This window comes from Sciurus vulgaris (genome assembly GCF_902686455.1).
Source record: "Sciurus vulgaris genome assembly, chromosome: 3".
Classification (NCBI taxonomy): domain Eukaryota; kingdom Metazoa; phylum Chordata; class Mammalia; order Rodentia; family Sciuridae; genus Sciurus; species Sciurus vulgaris.
The window spans coordinates 6,886,486-6,905,376 of NC_136463.1; the positions used below are offsets into that span (position 1 = coordinate 6,886,486).

Genomic DNA, 18,891 nt, shown 5'->3' on the forward strand with positions numbered 1-18,891 from the left:
TTACGTTTCACTTAGATTAGTATTAAAGTCAGTCTGAATTCCTGAGGCCCAGCCCCTGGTAGGAGAAGGGATGCAGAGGCTTCTGGTTAGGAGAGAAGTCAGGTTAGACGTCAAAGGTGCTAACTGTGTAGTTGGAGGTGGAATGCTTGCCTGGCATGCACGAGGCCCTGGGTTCCATCCCAACCCGGAAATAAATAAATAAGTAAAAAAAAAAAAAAAGTGTTTAAATATAGGCTTCAACTACTTCACTCCTTTCCAGAGGACCCCCAGGAAGAAAACAAAATTAGGCTGGGTCTGGTGCTGCTGAAAAGCTGCTTTAAAAGGACAGCATGTGAACCAGGCACAAGGCGCGTGCCTGTAATCCCAGCGATTCAGGAGGCTGAGGCAGGAGGATCGCAAGTTCAAGGTTAGCCTCAGCAACTTAGCAAGACTCTATCTCAAAATAAAAATTAGAAAGGGTTCGGGACTTAGCTCAGTGGTAAAGTGACCCCGATTCAATCCCCAGTAAAAACCCAAAACAGAGCAGGCGAGGTGCAGGGTGGGGGGCAGCCTGTGTAAAGGGCAGAGGCCAGGGATGCTGCTGAACACCTCGCCATGTGCTTCCCGGTCTGCCTCACTGGTCCCAGGTAGCTGGTCCTCAGTGCCTACCACACCAGTTTCCCGTCCCCTTCCAAAGTCCCTGAGTGGGGCTGGTAGAACACCTGGTCCAGTCACGTGGAGGCACACACCTGGCTGGAGAACTCTGCTGTCCACCTGCACCCTGCCTGGGCCTTTCTGGTGAGGGCCACACTCTGCAGAGAGGTGGGAGGGGAGGGATGCTGCTGACGTGGGAGGAGCGGGCAAGGGCCCGCTCAGTCCTGGGCACCTCCTGTGCGCGGCACATGCTGCGGGAAAGACTGGGTCCTCCAACGCTCTGAGCAACCCTGCTGGGTCCACCATGACCATCGGCACTCCACACACAGAGAGACCGAGGCACAGGAAGGCACGGTCCTGGTCCAAGGCCACAGGGGCCACAAGCCAGAGCTGGGGTCCCAGTGCCGGCACTTGGGCTGGGAGCCTGTGCTGCCTGTGCAGCTCTCTCTGCCGGGGGCGGTGGCCCTGTGACCTGCAGATGCTCCTGCAGGAGGTGGCAGTGGGGTGCTTTCTTCTCAGCTGCCCACCCTGCACACCTCGGGCTCCTGCCCTGGCACTGCTCCTACTGGCTGCAGGGTGGGCACAGCCCTGGGGACACAGTGCGGATGGAGTGAGGACAGCTGTTTGGCCTGGTCTCCCAGACAGGGCACCACAGCCGACCTGCCCTCCAGCCCAGGGTTATGCAGAGGCCAGGGCTGAGCGGAAACAGATCTAAAAAGAAAAAAAATTCCTTTCCCTGGTACAAAAGGTAAGAGAAGGTCCTCTCGGAGTATTTCCATTTCCTTCTTCTTTTTTTTTTTGTGATAGTGGGGTTGCTGTTACTAATGAGCTAAGTCCCCAGTCCTTTTTATTTTGAGAGAGGGTCTCACTAAGCTGCTCAGGCTGGCCTCAGCCTCCTGAGTGGCTGGGTTTATAGGCGTCCACCACTGCACCTGGTTCTTCTTGGAGTATTTTCTTTGGAAAACTTACTGTAAATCATTTCTCTGCTGGGAATGGAACCCAGGGCCGCTGGCATGCCAGGCAAGCACCCTACCACCCAGTCTTGCCAGCAGCCCTAACGTTTTCTCAGAAGGACAAACGAGACTCTGGCCAGTAAGCAGGGGCAGAGGAGGGGTTCCTTAAGGGCCCGAGGGCCATCTTTTGGGAAGGTCACATAAAGGAAGGCGGTGTCTCTCCTCCTCAGAGCCTGTCTCAGGGACCTGCCTCCAGGTTGGTTTTCTGTGACTATCATGAAGATTTGAGGAATTTAATTTTTCCTAGGTTAAAGGCAGTTACCTAACGAGGTCATCCACCCAGCTACCAGAGGGATTCAGGATGGGCCAGAGTCACATGGTGCTGTTGGTCCTCTTGCTTGAGGACAGGTGCCCACCCAGGAACAGGAAAGGGCGAGATTTCTGGTTTTCTAATCTCCCTGGCAGACACCTGGCGCACCGGGTGGTCTGGTGTAATGCTTATTCCATAACAAGACGGCTTCCCTTTCCTGCCTCTGTGGGGAGTGCTCCCTGGTCGGCAGGGGGTTCGTCATTAATTATCTCCCCAACAAGGGCAGAGCAGTGACTCGGCGCTGAAGGCACTCACCGTGGGTGGGGGGGAGCCCCTCCCGATGAGCGGCACGTTCTCGTAGCGTGGGTTCCCTCCAAACAGCATGGCCTGGTTCCTGTGGGCCCAGAGGAGAGCTGAGCAGGTCTGCGTGAGGGTGGGGGGCAGGTTTCTGCAGGAGGGTCCCCTGGGTGTGCAGAAATGGATCCAGGGGCAGGAGTGTGGGTGCGGAGTGGGCACAGGGTCATGCAGCAGACAGGACAGGGGCCAGGAGCAGCGGGGTCTGGAGAGGGTTGGCATCTCAGGCCTGAGACCTGCCAAAGGCCACAGCTGGACACCTGTGGGGGGTTCCTCCCCAGTACACATGGGCAACCGGATGCTTGCCCCCAGGTGTTCCGTGGCTGTAGCTGGGGACCACGGCCCGCCTTTGATGACCTCCCTCTCCCACACAGCTCTGGGGACCAAACCTGCCACCCGCAGACCCCACTGCCCCCTGGGGATGGGAAGGGCTGTACCGGCCCAGCAGGGGCGTGGGGCCCTGGAGCCCTGCGTACATGTACTCAGAGACCGGGGCGTTGGAGACGGTCTGGGCAGGGGGCTGCAGGCTGCTCTGACTGCCCAGGCCACTGCTGTAGCTGCAGAAGCTGTGCAGCTGCCCCCGCGGAGGGTTGTGGGCCGCGATGCGCCGTGCTTGAGGGTTAAAGGGGTCATCGTCATCGATGTCATCGTAGTCTCTGTCCCTAGAACGACACTTAGAATTCAGCTAGCCGGGAGGGACGAGGGAGGCCAGAGGCCCCTGGTCCTGTTCTGCTTCCCAGTCTTTCCACCCAGGACGCTCCCCGTGGGCAGAGGCGTCTCCTGCAGATTCCTCAAAGCGTGATCCTGGCCCTGCCTCACTTGGATCACTATGCCCACTCCCAACTCCAGGTCCTCCTTCCCCAGGCAGTCCACCATGCTGACCATACACACACACACACACACACACACACACACACACACACACACACACGAGTCCTCTGGCTCCCTCCTGTCCACTCGTGAGGTGCTGAAGCCACGGCCTGCCCCTCTCTCCCCTGTGGGACTGCAGGTTCTCCCCTGACGGTGACAGAAGGCATCCTTCTTGGGACTCCCTGCACACCCAAGTCTCTCAGCAGTCCACCTTGCAAAGTCCTGCCCAAGTCGAGAGAGAGAAGCAAGGGATGCCAGGCTGCCCTGTGCCCCCGAAGCCTTCTTCTGGGCATTTGGCCGGACTCCTGGGAAAGGTCCTACAGAAGTCCAGTCGGTGTGCTGGGCCTTAGGGGACCAGCGCCCACTGCTCCCAGGGAGCCCCTGGGCCGTGGGAAGCCTTCCCTTTCTCTGGCAGCCCACCTGGTGGAGAAGTGCTGCCAGGCCTGCGGTCCAGCACAGATCAGGGTAGAGAAGGTCAGGGCGGCCAGGAGGGAGAAGAGGCCGAGGTAGAGCAAGCCCTCGATGCCGTCGTAGCAGATGCCGGTGAGGGCATCCAGGTAGTCCTGGGGAGGCATGGGCGGGCAAGAGTTGGAGAGGGAACGAGGGACAAACCCGGGATCCAGGCTCGGCTCTGGAAGGCCCTCTTTCCCAGCCTGGACTTTGGATCCCTGGCCACTCCCCCTCCCAAGCACCCTTCCCTGTCATTAAAGGTTCCCTGGGTCCTCGCTTTGGAGCCCGGCACAAGGCGGCTCCACCCTGCAAACATCTCCTGGGCGCCGACTGTGTGCCAGGCACCAGAGGGCTGGCTCTGAACTACACAGAGGGTTGCAGGAGCAGAGCCAGGTGGCCTAACAGGCCAGGGTGGTGGGAGGAAAAGTGAGAAATGAGGATACAGAAATGAGGATCGGCGCCCACGCACTGCCTCCAGGGAGCGGGGTGTGGCTCCAACCGAGTCTGGGTTTTTTTTTTTCCTTTTGCGGAGCTGGGGATTGAACCCAGGGCCTTGTGCTTGTGAGGCAAGCTCTCTACCAACTGAGCACTCTTCCCAGCCCAAGTCTGGGGGTTTTAAGGATGTGTGGTCCCTCTGTTATTGTCCTATTCCCTCGTGCCCCCCAAACATCTGCCCGGGACTCACCTCCCTCTAAGCCGCCCTGTCTCAGCCACCGGAGAGAAGCCGGGCACCTCTCCCTTCCCACTGCTTAGCTTTTGTTCTGTTTGTGGGCCTGACGGGAGCCCAGGTGAGCGCTCCCCTGGGCCTCTACTGGCTTCTCTCTGGGAAAATGGGTTGGCGGGGGTGGGGGGTGTTCCCTCCAAGTACCCGGGCCGCCCTGAGCACCTTGTGCAGCCCTCGACAGTCCAACATGGCGGTCAGCTGGTGAAGGCTGGTCTCTGACGTGTTCAGCAGGAGCTGGATTCCAAGGAGATCCTTCTGAAGCAGGAAGAGGGAAGAGGCAGGGAAGCAGTGGGGCAGGGCTCACAGGTCTGGAGACAAAGCAGGGTGGGCACAGAGCCAGAGAGGGCCACAGGGGGCAGGAGGCAGGGCCAGGGCGCACTCTCCAAACCCGCCCTGGGGCTGGGTGGGAGCCACAGAGGAGGGGCGTTGGGGGTCACCTGGGGCTCCCCTCTTCCAGCACGGATGCTGTGGGCGGCAGCACGGCCTTACCTCTGCTGTGGGGAAGAGGGGCACGGCGAACTGCAGCAGCCCCACCACCTGGATCTGCATGGTGGTCAGCGAGCGCTGGAAGGTGGTCAACGCCTGGGCCAAGAGACCACAGCCCCCATGAGGCTCCATTTCCCAGGAGCCTCCACAGCTCTTGAAGCCCCCCAGGGCCCACTAGAACCTCCCGCACAGGTACAGGTTTCCAGGTGGGCTGTGCCTGCTGGAAGGGCTGCTCACACTCAGATTGCGGGGTTTAGGGATGAGAGGTCGGATCAGGTAAGCTCTAGGATGTTGGGGGGCCCTGGTCTATTTTGGGGAGGCAGTCCCCCATTCTTCCCACTCCGGCCTTCTGGTCAGCTGCCCCCCATGGTTATCATCAGAGTTTCTCCTGCTTTGGGGGAGTCTCCCCCCATCTCTCGGCCTCTTGAGAGCTACACGGGCCTCTTGCTTCCTGCTCTCGGATGCTGTTCTCAGACCAGCGCTGGGCCCTGCCTGGGAGCTTATGACGCACTCACAGCCCTGACCCTGCACAGCACCTGCAGGTGACCAGCACCCCAGAGGAAGGACCCACGTGGATATGTGAGAAACACGGATCCAGGACACACAGATCAAGAGCACGGACCCCTTCAGCAGCTAAGCAAGGCCCAGCGCGAGGCCCAGCCCAGCCACCTGGCTGCCTGGTCAGTGGTGGGGCTTGGGGTCCAGAGGGGTGAGTGGACAGAGGGGCTGTGGTAGGCTGAGGGTGTCTGGGCATCTGTACCTGCTGGAAGGGGCTGCTTACACTCTGACCACAGTATAGGTAGTAGCGGGTCACCGCTGTAAGACAATGACACTGATATCAGGCAGCTCACACAGGACGAAGCCCCTCCACCATCCTCAGCGAGTGAGCTGGTCTCCCTCCCCACCCAGGCTCCCAAAGAAGGCAGTTTCTAGAAAACGGTACTGAGGTCCAAGTGGACCTGCAGTCTGGGGCAGGAGAGGCTCGGTGGTAACAGGGCTGAAAGAGGTCATGCAGAAGCATGGCGTGGCAGGCCCCGTGGGCCCGGCCTGAGCATCCCGAGTGGCCCCAGTGGCAGAGGCCTGAGAGCATGGTACCTGTGCTGACGTGGCCCTGGGTGTTGTTCAGGATGAAGGTGTCGGGAGCCACACAGAAGTCACTGGTGCCCTGGGTCAGGGAGAGATGGGAGGGAGTGGAGGAAGGCCAGAGCCAGGTGCCTGCTGTCCTGGTCACTCTGACCCTCCAGCCACTCCCAGGGAGAGCAAGAGAGTTGGGAGCCAGGTTCTGGGGTTCCGATCCTGCTCCAGTCCCCCCTAGATCTACCTTAGGCATGGTCCTCGTTCCTCCTGAGCTTCAGTGCTACCACCTGTCACAGGGAGTCGTAACTCCACCGTGGGGATGTATACGAGCTCTGGAAAGTGACTGGCAGAGGACTGCAGAGCCCCTTGTGGGACAGACGGAGGGGCCCAGGAGCACTGGGCCGGGCGTGGCTGCGGGCGAGGGAGTTCTCCCGGGCCTCGCGCCTCCTCTCTGTTTATGATCCTCAAGCCCTTCAGGCTCTGGTGGTCAATCTGTGGAGGCTGCCTGGACTCGCTAAAGAGTGAGGGAACAGATAAGGCCATCTCGGAGCCTCTGGGGACAAGGAGGACAAGGGGCTGGGCGTCAGCACAAGCTGGGGGACCTGGACCTTCAGCATGGCCCAGGCAGGTGACCACAGGCGTGGCTGTGTGGAGCAGGTACAGGCTCCAAGAGAGGTGGCAGCAAGGGTACCATCCTCTGAGCCGGACCCTCAGGTCCGGCCTGGGGTGCAGTGGACTTTGGGGGCAGGGGGCCCAAAGTTCCAGTCCTTGAGCCCATTCTAAGGCCCCGAGCCCTGGTCTGGCACATGCTCCCTGTGCAGGGACCCTGCCATTCTTTGGGGGCCATGGCCCTGGGGTGCCACACTGCAGTGTCACTCACTGAGTCGGGAGGGGTGGAGTGCTTACTAGGCTTGGGCAGAGCAGGCACAGGAAGCTGTACCAGGGACCTACAGGCTGGGACACCTGTGGCGGTTCAGGACCCTGGGGCTGCTGGGGGACAACGGCCTTCCAGACACGGCTCTCCCAGAGCCCCAGGGGAGCCCGCACGCCTGTTCCGGACCCTGGGAGCCCTCCTTCCAGGAACACCCATGACGAGTCAGCCCAGCTCTCTGTCCATCAGATCTGCGGGCCAGATCCAGCAGGCCAGCAGTGCACCCCACCCCCAGGGCGCAGAGGCAGAGGTGGGGCCACCAGGCCCGATGGGGAAGCCGTGGGAAGAAGGAAGAGCGAGTGGACTGCCTCAGTCTGCGTCACCCCCCAGGAAGTCTGGGATCCCAGGAGAGAGAGGGAAGGAGGCCCCAGCTGGCTCCACCAGGGCCGTGGCTCCTTCCCTCCTTTCCCTCTTAGGCCAGGGTGGCCGTTATGGTTTGGAGACGAGACGTCCCCCAAAAGCTCCTGTGTTAATGCCGGAATAGTCAGAGGTGAGATGATTAGATTATGAGAGTCGTAACCTGATTAATCAACTAACCCATCGGATGAATTGATAATGTGACAGGACTTCCGTACGGGTGGTAGGCAGGTGGGGCACGGCTCGGCGGGACATGGGGGCATGCATCTGGGGATGACATCTTGCCCCCAGGTTCTGCCCCTCTTTCTCTGCTTTCTGGTACCCATGGGGCTCTGCCTCACCTTGGGCCCAGAGGGATGGAGCTGGCCGCCCGCAGCTGGAGACCTCTGAAGCCATGAGCCCCATTACCATGTTCTCCTCTAAGGTGTTCCTGTCGGGTGTTTTGGGCACAGTGAGGAAAAGACGACTAACACACCTGGGCTTCAGACGCCTGGCTACTCCAGTCCCTCCGGTGGGACAGGTCAGCTAGGGTGGTGTGCGGTACGTGACTTTGTGGGGAAGCCTACTCTCCTGTCAAGAAAGACAGCGCCTACACGTGTGTGCACGTGCGTGAGCATGTGTGTGAGCATGCACGTGTGCACGTGTGTGTATGTCATTCACACGATGGTGAATGAGGAAGAGGAAGGGGAGAGGATAGGAGGGGCGCCTGGCGCAGTTGGGGTGGTGGAGGAGCTGCCCAGAACCCAGTCCAGGTGCTGGAGAACAGAGGCAAAGGCCTGGGGGCCTCCCGGGGCCCTCGCGGGAGGCGCAGGAAGCCGAGGTGGCCAGGGCGTGAGGAGCACGTACTGAGAAGCCCCCGACTCCCACTCACCTCTGCCTCCCCCGCCCTCTACGCCGGGTGCTAAGACCCTCTCCATTTTATACGCCAGGATACTGAGGCACTTCAGTGACTTTCCTGAGGTCCCACGGCTGGGAAGGGGTGAAGGGGGACGTGGCACAGGCTGGGGGGCCCCGGGGCCACGCTCCTCTTACTCAGAGAGCCGGGTCCCCACTGTTCTGTGGACCCACCTGCTCCTTCCTCTGCCTGCATGGCCCCACACCTCCTAAAGCTCTCTGCTCAGGAGGGTCAGGCAGGTGAGGTTGGGGCCACAGGACCAGAGGCACAGCTCAGCCTCCCAGCTCCCCACTACCCTCCTCTCTCCGCATCTGAGAGCATCATTTCTTGTTTTCCTTCCCTTTGGTACCAGAGATTGAACCCAGGGGTGCTTCACCTCTCAGCCAGATCCCTAGCTCTTTTTATTTTTTCATTTTGAGACAGGGTCTCGCTAAGTTGCTTAGGCCTCACTAAGTTGTGGAGGCTGGCTTTGAACTTGTGATCCTCCTGCCTCGGCCTCCCACATCCTGGGATTGCAGGCGGGTGCCTGGCTGAGAGCACCGTTTCTGGTGCGGCTTCTCAGGGGCAATGCCCTGTTCTGTAGAGGCCCTTTCTGGGGGACAGGTGAGGGAGGAGTGGCAGTATCAGTCCTCTCCCCACCCCTCCCACTCTCAGAGCAGGGTGGCAGTGGAGGCCACACAAAAGCTCTGCACAATGACCCCTTGACAGAGCCGCCCCACGGCTCCTCCATGCTCCTCTTCCTATTAAAATGGGGCGGCAGCGTCCCCAGCCCCATCAAAGGCCCTTTCAGCAGGGCCCCGGCCCTCCCTCCCCCTCGCTCTCTGGCACGAGGGCCTGACTAATGGAATCAGGGAAAGGGCAGTGTTCCCAGCTCCCTGTCATTTCAGGGCACCGGCTGTGAGATGAAATCAATCGCCCGTGGGTTCCCTGCCCAGGAAGCCGGGTGACAGAAGCCCCTTGGGAGGGAGCCGGCTCCCAAGGGGCAGCTCCTGGCAGCAAGCTGGCCGCTACTGCTGCTTCCAGAAGGCGCAGGCAGCCCAGACGCAGGCCTGGCCCCCGGGAGAGCCCCCGCGGCAGCTTCCATGCTTGCTCTTGTCCCTGCAGAGGCGGCCAGCCAGGCCGCTGTGCCCGTCACCCTGGCCCCCAGGGCTCCCTCTGCTCTGCTACAGCCTCCGACTCCAGAGGCCATCAGGGTACTTCAAGCATGACCGGGCCCTTTTCTGTTCTAGTCCTTGGGAGGTGGCCACAGCGTGGACAGAGACAGGAGATGCCCACCTCCTTTCCCTTCTAGCACGTCTCTACCAAAAGCCACCAGTCAAGTGGCACCAGGGGCCATTCATTCTGTAGGCACCACGGAGGCCAAGGGCCCAAGGCCAGAGCTACTGGGCAGTCCCCGAGACACTGAGCATGCTTGAGTCTGGGCTGGGGGCTTCTGTCGCAACCCAGGGCAGAACGCCAGGGTTTCATGGTGTTCAGCTGTGGCCCTGGACTCAGGGAGGGCTTCCTGGAAATCCTCTGGTAACCGCCACCCCTCTAGCATCCGTGTGTTCACGCACACGCACACACGTGCACACAATGCACATGCACAGCTGAGTTCCAGTGTCAGGCCTATTAAAGTCCGAGGGAACCTGCACAGGGGCCCCCACTCTTCTCCTTTTTTTTGCGGTGCTGGGGATTGAACCCAGGGCCTTGTGCTTGTGAGGCAGGCACTCTACCAATTGAGCCACATGCCCAGCCCAGGAGCCCCCGCTGTTAATAGCATGAACCACACGCACGTTTTCAAGTGCGGGAGGCCAGGAGCAACCAGGCAGCAGGAAAGATAACCACAGCCCCCACAATCCCAGGCCCAGGGAAGCTGCGGCCCCTCCAGCCTGAGCTGCCGGCCTGGTTAGCTCCTCACACCCAGGCAGAAGCCACCCGCCACCCATGCGAGCCCTCGCAAGCAGTGGCTTCTTATCTTGGCTCTGTCCCTAAATGCCCACCCTCCCGTTTCCCCACCTGGAAGGAGAGGGCCGTTAATAACATCAAGTCCTTCCAGTCCCCAGATTCTGGGATGCTAGGTGAGGACCAGGGGGGAAGCAGGCCCTGCCTGGGGTTCTGAAGAGGACACCGCTCCAGACAGACCACCCCACATTGCCCCACTCACCACGGCTGCGGCTGAGTCGGTGGCCAGCGAGGCCCAGCTGAGGAGCAGTGCCAGCACCCCACAGCACAGCATCCTAGAGAGAGGCAGGCGCGTGGGTGCCCGCAGAGGTGGGCAGTGGGGCCCTGGGGACGGCGCTCGCCCTACTGCCAGCACCCTTCCTTTCAGCCAGGACCCTACGCAGCCACTAGCCCTGAGAATGCTGGATAGCACTATGGGGCCCAAGGCCTAGAACAGAGGTCCTGGGCTGAAGAGACCTAGCAGAGAGGGCAGCTGAGGAGACGCTGGCCAGAGCTGACGGGGATGCTGGGCTTGGACCTGAGATCCTTCAGCTGCCCCACAGTTGGACTCACGAGGGAGGGGACACACAGGAGCCCCTGCAGGCTGTCTCCCACCCCGCCCCAGGGCCCAGCCAGGCCCTCACCCCCTGCTAGGGGCACCTGGCCCAGCTCTTTGTCCCAGGCCCACCGGCAGGGCTACTCACGAGGCCAGGAGACACTTGGAGCGCTTGGCCAGTCCCAGGCAGGCGACGAAGCAGATGACCAGGTCCAGGATGAAGAGGAGGAGGTAGGAGAGCCACCTGGGCAGAGGAGGAAGGACCGTCAGGGCTGGCAAGGCAGAGCCCCGACCTGCTGCCCATGCTGGAGGCCTGCTGCTGGACCCTTCCTCATGACAAGCTCCTGCAGCTCGTATGGGTGGAGGGCTCTGCAGGGGCTCTGGGGCTGCGCCCCATTCCGCCTCCCTGCCCCACATCCCTTCCAGGCAGTGTCTAATCCACGCGGCGCTCTGCAGCTCGTGCACAGCTGGGACACTCTACAGCCCTGCCGTCCACTCCTCCCACCATTGCCCATAGGTGGCTACTACGAGGAAATGAATTTTCAACTTTACTTCATTTCAATTAACTTCAATGGTCCCAAGTGCCTCCGCGGTCACCATACTGGACAGTGCTGCTCTGTAGAGTCCCTCTGTAGCCCACCTGCAGGCCTCTCCTTAGATCCTGTTTCCCTTTGCTTCTAGAACTCTCTGACAGCAGCAGACCAGGCAAAGCCTGACGTCTACAACTACCGACCTAAGGAAGACCCTGGGATACCCACTCCTTTTTTCTTTTTCTTTCTCAAGTGCTGGGGACTGAACCAAGGCCCCAGTGCATGCTAGGCAAACACCATATCACACATTTTATTTATGAGACAAGGTCTCACTAAGTTGCTGAGGCCAGCCTTGAATTGCTATCCTCCTGCCTCAGCCTCCCAAGTTGCTGGAATTTCAGGCGTGTGCCACCACATCTAGCAATACCCACTTCTTCAAGGAACACTCACTCTGGTCTCCCCATGGCCTCCTATCTTGCCCCCATCTGTGTGGGAACCATGATGTAGGATGTTTAGGTCATTCAATCCACCTTTGTGCCAGGCACTGAGCTTGGCACCAGGGATGTCTACACAAGGGGGTTTGTTCTTGACCATTGGGGAATGAGGCACCCACCCAATTCCAGGCCTCCAAGGCCTTGGTTCCTCAGGTTGTTCTGTCCCTCAGGGCTGAGCTGATGGGCCATGTGTCACATGCCACATGGAGACTGTGACAAGTCACTTCGCCCTTTGAACCTGTTTCCACATCTGTATGGGAAGTCGGAGTCCTTATCTTACAGGGTGAGGGCAGAGGCTTGCTGGATGCAAGCGGGCACAGGAGGGCAGCCAGGGGCTCTGAAGACCTTGCTCTCCTGCTTCTCCAGAGCACGGGCTCAAGAATCCAAATGCCCGAAAGCTAAGGCGCTAAAGAAGCTGAACGAAGCACCCCGATCTTTTCCCTTCCAGTTAGGGCCTGAGGTGGTCCTCACGACGCGCCACCAACTTCAGCTACAGCCACTTCTGTTATCCCTACGCCTGGGGCCAGTCCAGGTGATGGGGTGGGGGTGGGGCAGCGATGGGGATGAGGGGGCCCAAGGGAGGGCAGCCTTTGGGTCATTACTTCTCCTGACCCCTCCCTCCAGCAAAGGATTTCTGCTCCACCGACACCACAGAGAAGGTAGGGAAGAGCCTGGAGTGTCACCAGGGAGTCGGGCGGAGCTGGCAGGAAGTGGCAGAGGCTCCAAGGCAGAAGGAGCGAGCTGGAGGTCCCTGAGAGCCAGGAACCGGGAGGCTGAATGCCCAAAGCTGGGCCCTGTCCAGGCCTCGACCCCCACACAGGGGTTCCAGGAGGGGGGTGGGCTTTGGCGGGAGGGCTGAGTGCACCCCTCTCCTGCTGGCGATTACCGAGGAATCTGATCTTAGGATCAGAGCTGGGAGGAACCTCGGAACCACCTGGCCTAGGACCCTCCTACAGACTGGAAGCTCAAAATTGCAGCCACTTGGAGCCGCCACGCAGGACTCCATAACTCCTACCTGCAAGGGGCATGCTGGCCAAGGGCCCTGCAAACTGTGGGTTCCACAATCTACAGCCTCAAGGTGTGCTGCTCCTCCCCGTCCTCCTCCGGAGGCAGGTCCAGCGGGGCTCCTCCCATTCTCCAGGACGCTTACCCCGGCCCAGGAGCCCCAGGAGCCCCAGGAGCCCCGGGGGCTGGGAGGGACTTCTAATTGAGAACCTGGCTCTGGCTGCCCGGGACCGACCCGTCCACCCTGCCCAACTGTGAGCCCGGCCACCTTTTATCTTCTCCATATCTCCCCAGGCCCCGTGTGGTCCCGGGAGCATTTGCTTTGCTGGTCGGTCACACGGAAGAGCGGCCAGGAAGGCAAAGCTGGGGAGGCCCTGCTGCTGGGCTCCCTGGACGGGCCTGGGAACCACGGTGGCTCTGCCGGGGAGCCCTGTTCTCAAGTCACAGGGCCGTGCTTCTGCCTCTACATGAACCAAGGGCAGAGCTGGAAATTGGGGGCAGGGGCCAGCACCTCTTTGCCATGTTTCCCTCTGTTCATAATAAAATCACCTCAATAATAAGCCCCTCTCAACATGCAAACTGACAGGAACGAAGGTCCCTGTGTCCACAGGGTTCAGATGCCACTCAGGGCCTGGGGAGTCTCAGACTGTCTTCAGAGTTGGCAGTTTCCTTCTGTCCAGGGAGGAAGGCATTCTGCCCATTAGTATCTGTCTGCTGGGGAGTTGGACCAAGGTCCCTTTCCATCCAGGACGTCCATCGCATCATGGGAATGCAGGGGCTGGGCAGGCTGGGGCGGAGGGCTGCGGGCACCATCTGCGGCACGAGCTCCCCCTCCTCAGGGCCTGTCGGCTCCTCCTCATGGGAAGGGGCCTGGGGGGTCTCCAGAGCATCTTCTCACCCAGCCCAGCAGTGACCTCCTGGGGCGGGGCTTTAGATCACGACAGGAAACAGATCCAGAAAAGCAGGACACATTGTACAATGCTGGGGTAAAGGCTCTGACCTTCATCGACGGCCTTCAGCGGAGCCAGCGCGCTGCAGGGAGGGACTCAAAGGACTCATGTGTCAGTGCCACTGTGGGTCTCCTCTGTGCTGGGCGCCAGGCCCCGGGAGTACAATGACCACACTTCACAAAGGACACGCACTTGGCCAGTCAAGGTTGCCACTGGGCTGGGGGTCACCCGAAGACCCAGACTGCTGCTCCCTTCCTGGACTCTGGCCAGAGAAGCTCCCTAGACCCTGCTCCCGGTGGGAGGGCAGCCAGCCTGGGCTCTCTGACCTGTGTCCAGGGACTTCACCTGGGCTGGGGAGTCAGGAGAGATGTAAAGGGTCACCCGAAAGCTGGAGGACCAGCTTGCGTACCTAATGGGGGTGGGGTGACTCTCAGCACCTCTTGGCTCAGGTGCTGCGCGTGCTGGGCCCGTCCACGCGGCCCTCACCTGTAGTACTCCACGTAGCCCGCCTGGTCAGACAGCTGGGTCAGCTGTGTGGTGACCTCCCTCCACACGGGCAGTCCTGAGAGCTGGATGACGATGCTGCCTGCCATCTGCTGCATGAACTTCAGGGTCTGGATGTAGTCACCCCGGGCTGCAAAGAGCTCGTGGAGCCGGGCCAGGTGCTGCTCCAGGTCCACCTGCATCTTCTGGGCATTTTCGGACACCTAGGGAGAGGCGGGGCTCAGCGTCTGGCCCTGGGGTGGGTGGGCAGGAGAAAGCCAGGCAGCGGAGATCCCAGTTTCTCACTTGGGAGGAGGTCTCTGCAAGCAGCAGCAGACGGCCACCAGGGCTTAAAAAGGGACTGGCCTCGAGTCCCCCAGTGGCCCATGTGAAAGTCTTGGTTCCCAGTTTGGCAATCTTGGTGGAAACTTTTTTTTTGGTGGGGGGGTACCGAGGATTGAACTCAGGGGCACTTGATCACTGAGCCACGTGCCCACACCTGTTTAGTATTTTGTTTAGAGACAGGATCTCACTGAGTTGCTTAGGGCCTTGCTGTTGCTGAGGCTGACTTTGAACTTGCAATCCTCCTGCCTCAGCCTCCTGAGCTGCTGGGATGACAGGCGTGCAACCCGGTGCCCAGCGTGGAAACTCTTAAGAAGAGGGGCCTGGTGGAAGGTCTTGGGGTCCCTGGGGGCATGTTCTTAAAGAGGATAGCGGAACCCCAGTGTCCTTGTCTTTTTTGCTTCCTAGCCAAGAGGGGAGCACTTGGTTCCACCATGTGCCTCCTGTCATGATACCTTGCCACGGGCACAAAACCAATGGAGCCAGCCAGGGACTGAAACCTCCCAAACTGAGCCAGAATAAACCCTTTCTCTCTAAGTCGATCATCTCAGGTATTTGTTATAGTGACAGTAAGCTGGCTAACACACCCACCCTGCTCCCTGCAGGGGGCAGGCCCTGCTCTGACCCTACCAGGACCTGGACTCCATGATCCAGTGCCTTCATACAGGTGGAGTAGCCCTAATCTGAAAATCTGAAACTTCTTAAAGCTCTAGCAGTCAAGTTTATGCAAATATTCCCAAATCTGCAAAACTCCAAATCCCAAACACTCTGGTCCCAAACATTTTGGACAAGGGACATTCCATCTGTGTAAAGCGAAACTCCAAAGGGAAAAAAAAAGATCATAAATTTTACTTCCTTGAAGACTCTCTTAAAACTTGAAACACATGGGATTATTCTCTTTTTTAAACTCAAGCACGTCTATGTTGCTACCTTGACCTTTATTCCCACAACAGGATTTCTAACTGCACTACAAGAGGCGGGTTTTGTTGTAGAGCTAGCCACAGCTCCCAGCCAAGGCAGAACAATAGGACTTTGAAAAGACAGACCCCATCCTTCTCTGAAGAACCAGCTCCCTGCTAGCAGGAGGAAATCGGAGCCTTCTCTGGGTGCTTAGTCCTTCCTGGACGTTTGTCCTGCCAGATGGGTGGACAGGCTCCTGTCCCTTGGCTGGGCCCTTAGGGCTTGCAGATGAGTGGAACCCAAGGAAGCATCTGTCTGTACAAAGGTGGAAAAGGGAGGAGATGGCAGTGACTGTCCTCGCTGGCTTTCAAATAGGGAGCACAGATGGAGCTTGTACTGCAAAGGTGCTTTCAAACAGCCCAGGCCGAGGGCCGCAGTCTGGTGGCCTTGAGCTCGTGCCTGAGGAGTCTGCACTGGGCCCATGTGTCGGTCAGCAGCTGGGGCTAGAAGGGCGCTGTTGTTCTGAAAAAGTCACGCCAGCCCCTGAAGCAGGCAGCTGTGCTAATCCTCAGCTTGCAGCCTGTGGTTCCCAGAGTCCCTAGTCCCAGAAGATAAAAATGAGACAAAGGAGGGGCAGAAACTTCCCTAGGGAAGAAGCCGCCACGAGCATCCACGTTACTGGCCTTGTGGCTTTTTACATCTGCTCTGCACTGTGACTTCCGGGTTCCGGAAAAGAGAATGATCCTCTTTGTTTCATTTTGTTCTATTTTCTCAATGTCAGTGGCCTATTCGTTAGTTTTCTGGCTTGTGCCTGATTCTTAGGAGCTGGTGAAAGGACAAGGGGACACCCAGATAGACACTGGGCACTTGAGAGATTCCACAGCTTGTAGCTTCACACAGGAGGAACACCCCAAACCCTACCAAAGCACAGTCAGTAACCGAGTACCAACTGGCAAGCTTTGTGTCCGTTTTCACAAGATGAATGGATAAAGGCTCTGAGCCACTGAGACAGATGACACTATCATTAAAGGGTAAATTGTGAGCAGACCCAGTCCCAGTCCTTGCTCTCTATCAAACTCTGCAGCTAAGGGGCTGTTAAAAACTATCTGTGAACTTTCCCCCAAGTCTACTTTTTTCTTCTTCTACAGCTCTGAATTTTTCACTTCTCTACCTCTTAATACCCTCTTTGAAAATAAAGCAAGACCATAAACATCTGTCGGGCTTGTCTTTCCTCTTGATGTTTTCCCATAGGAAACAAAATAAAATAAAAAAAAAAAAATTAAAATCACAACACTGACCTACTTACGGATCTGCACTTCCTCATACTGAGCCCAGTTCCTGAGTGGTTTAGGACACAAAGGCACCCCCTTCCCCGGGAAGGGATGGAGCTCTGTGAACCAGAGGGGTGGCTCACACCCCCTGCTAGGCAGGGCTGGGGACCAGCTAGAAGGTGGTGGAAACTGTCTGTCACAGGATGGAACAGCAGTTCTCAAAGTGTGGTCCCTGGGCAGTAGTATCAACTGGGAGCTCATTGCAAATGCAAAGTCTCAGCCCTGCCTCAGGCTTACAGAGTCAGAAAGTCGGGGCTGGGTTCCAGTCTAACAAGCCCTCCAGGAGATTCTGATGCAAGTTCAAGTTTGAACCCTCTTGGAGGGAAAAGCTCCTCCACCTAATGAGGTTATCTGAGAGCCGCTGGCCAGGAGCAGAACGGGGCTGGAAGTTTATCTCAGATCCAGAGGCCTGAGGCAGGAAAGAATTCGGGGCTGAGACGGAGTCTGGGTTCTGGTCCTTGCTGGGAAGTCCAGGCTTCAGCCTCCAGCAGCATCCACCTCCCATGCCTTCCCTCAAGGGCTGCCGACAGTCTGTTCCAGGCTCGTTGGAGGAAGCCACACTGGCCACCAGAACAGGGCACAAAAACCTGCTGCAGTGGCCCATGCCTGTGATCCCCGCAACTCAGGAGGCTGAGGCAGGAGGATCGCAGATTCCAGGTAAGCCTCGCAACTTAGCGAGACCCTGTCTCAAAATTAAAACAAAAACAAAAACAAAAACAAAAGATTGGGACGGAACTCAGGGGTAATGTGTCCCTGGGTCCATTCTGCAGGACCCCAACTGAAACACACCAGCCAGCACAAGCACAGGTCAGCAGAGCTCCCGGGCTGCAGAGTCCAGGCCTCACTCCAAAGCTCGCTAAACCCTGAGCGGGGAGGGACTGCGCCTGGGCCCTGGGTAAGGTCTAGAATCCACTTCCCTTCACCAGCAGCTGCATGCAGGGCACTAGGTCCAGAGCCTTTGGCTTCCACCCACCCAACCTTCCCAAACGACCCTCCCTGGGCCTCCCATCAGAGCTTGCAGCTGATTTAGGTCCCTGCCAGGCCTGCCTGAACCCTGAGGTGCACCCCCCGCCCAGGCTTCCCTGCAGGGAAGGGCGCAGGTGGGATTCCAGCAGAGGAGGGGCTCCTGGGCTGTTGGGGTGCAGCCCCACAAGGCCTCTCGATCACCGGCCAGTCTGATACGGGCCGCAGCAAGACCCAGGTCCAAGTTGCCCAAGCTGCCCGTGAGTCCCCACCCTGAGGCTGCCACCCACAGCCACCCACAACCCTGGCCCCAGTCTCCTTCCACCTCATGGTGATCAGCCATTACTGCCGCCACACTCTTATCTTAGGTATCCTGGTGGAGGCACTTTCTAGTTTACCAAGCGCCTTCACCAGCGTTAATTCGCCTGACATCACTCATCCGGTACTTGGGCTTCCCCCTTTGGATCTGGGGAACGCTCCAAGATCTGTGGCCTGCCCCAGGGCCCTGGGGACTGGGAGTGTCAGGTGCCTCCCCTGAGGCACCACCCATCTCCCAGGCCCCTCGGGGACCTCCCCAGAGGAGCAGAGGACGGCAACAGGTCAGAAGCAGCGCCCGGCTGGCTGCACCTTAAAGAAGCCCGGGCAAGTGCCCCCCTCTTCAGCAATGGTGGGGAGGACAAGAGGCACAGGGGCAGGGACTGGAGGAGGGGCCTGCAGCCAGGATCCAAGCCTGGCCACGGCAGTCTCCCAGGCCCCTGGCTCCCTCCCAGATCTCTCCCCAGCATCCTCCTCCGTCCTCCCAAGAGATAAAGCCTGCAGCCCATCAGGCAGGCCCAGCCAGTGATGGTCAAGGCCACCGGGCTTTCCTGGGCAAGGGGTTCTCATTTCTGAGCTGGGTTCCTCTTCCGTGGATTCTGGTGTGATGTGTGGAGAAGGGGAGGGAGCAAGAAGCCAAGAAAGGAAGATGGGCCAGAGGGCAGGGACTGTGGTGACCCCTCCCTGACCAGGGCCTGGGGTGAGGCTGAGCTTTGGGGGGCAGGGTTGGCCCAGCCTCTCTGCGCCGACCAGGAGGTGCCCAGCCCCAGCAGCTGTCCCTCGGCTCCTCCACCCCAGTTGCTGCCCCACACAGAGCCGCCCCAGCCCAGCAGGCAGACACAGGGTATCAGCTGTCTCCCAGAAACCCATCCAGGGGACACGAGGGGAGGACAGGGAGCTTGGGAAGAGTCCTCCCTGGAGACCAGAGGCTGCCTCCCCCACCTGCCATGGGCACGAGCAGCAGCTGCTGTCTCTTTAAGGTGAGCCCTGGCCCCTTGGATGACTGGGGGATTAGAGCCTTAGAGGAGATTAAGAGAGCAGCCAGAGGGGCTATCGAGG

The 18,891-nt window shown here is 59.2% G+C and overlaps 1 protein-coding gene across 1 annotated transcript in view; it reads right to left on the reverse strand.

The window, feature by feature from the left end:
* Positions 1 to 18,891, reverse strand: part of TTYH2 (tweety family member 2) — a 35,382-nt gene that overhangs the window by 3,190 nt on the left and 13,301 nt on the right. The window contains exons 4-13 of the mRNA XM_079131957.1: positions 13,985 to 14,205; positions 10,668 to 10,763; positions 10,187 to 10,259; positions 5,876 to 5,945; positions 5,541 to 5,596; positions 4,784 to 4,876; positions 4,457 to 4,549; positions 3,541 to 3,683; positions 2,727 to 2,912; positions 2,212 to 2,290 (exon numbers count right to left, since the gene is read on the reverse strand). Coding sequence (XP_078988083.1) covers positions 2,212 to 2,290; positions 2,727 to 2,912; positions 3,541 to 3,683; positions 4,457 to 4,549; positions 4,784 to 4,876; positions 5,541 to 5,596; positions 5,876 to 5,945; positions 10,187 to 10,259; positions 10,668 to 10,763; positions 13,985 to 14,205 — 1,110 coding nt within the window. The remainder of the gene's footprint in view (positions 1 to 2,211; positions 2,291 to 2,726; positions 2,913 to 3,540; positions 3,684 to 4,456; positions 4,550 to 4,783; positions 4,877 to 5,540; positions 5,597 to 5,875; positions 5,946 to 10,186; positions 10,260 to 10,667; positions 10,764 to 13,984; positions 14,206 to 18,891) is intronic.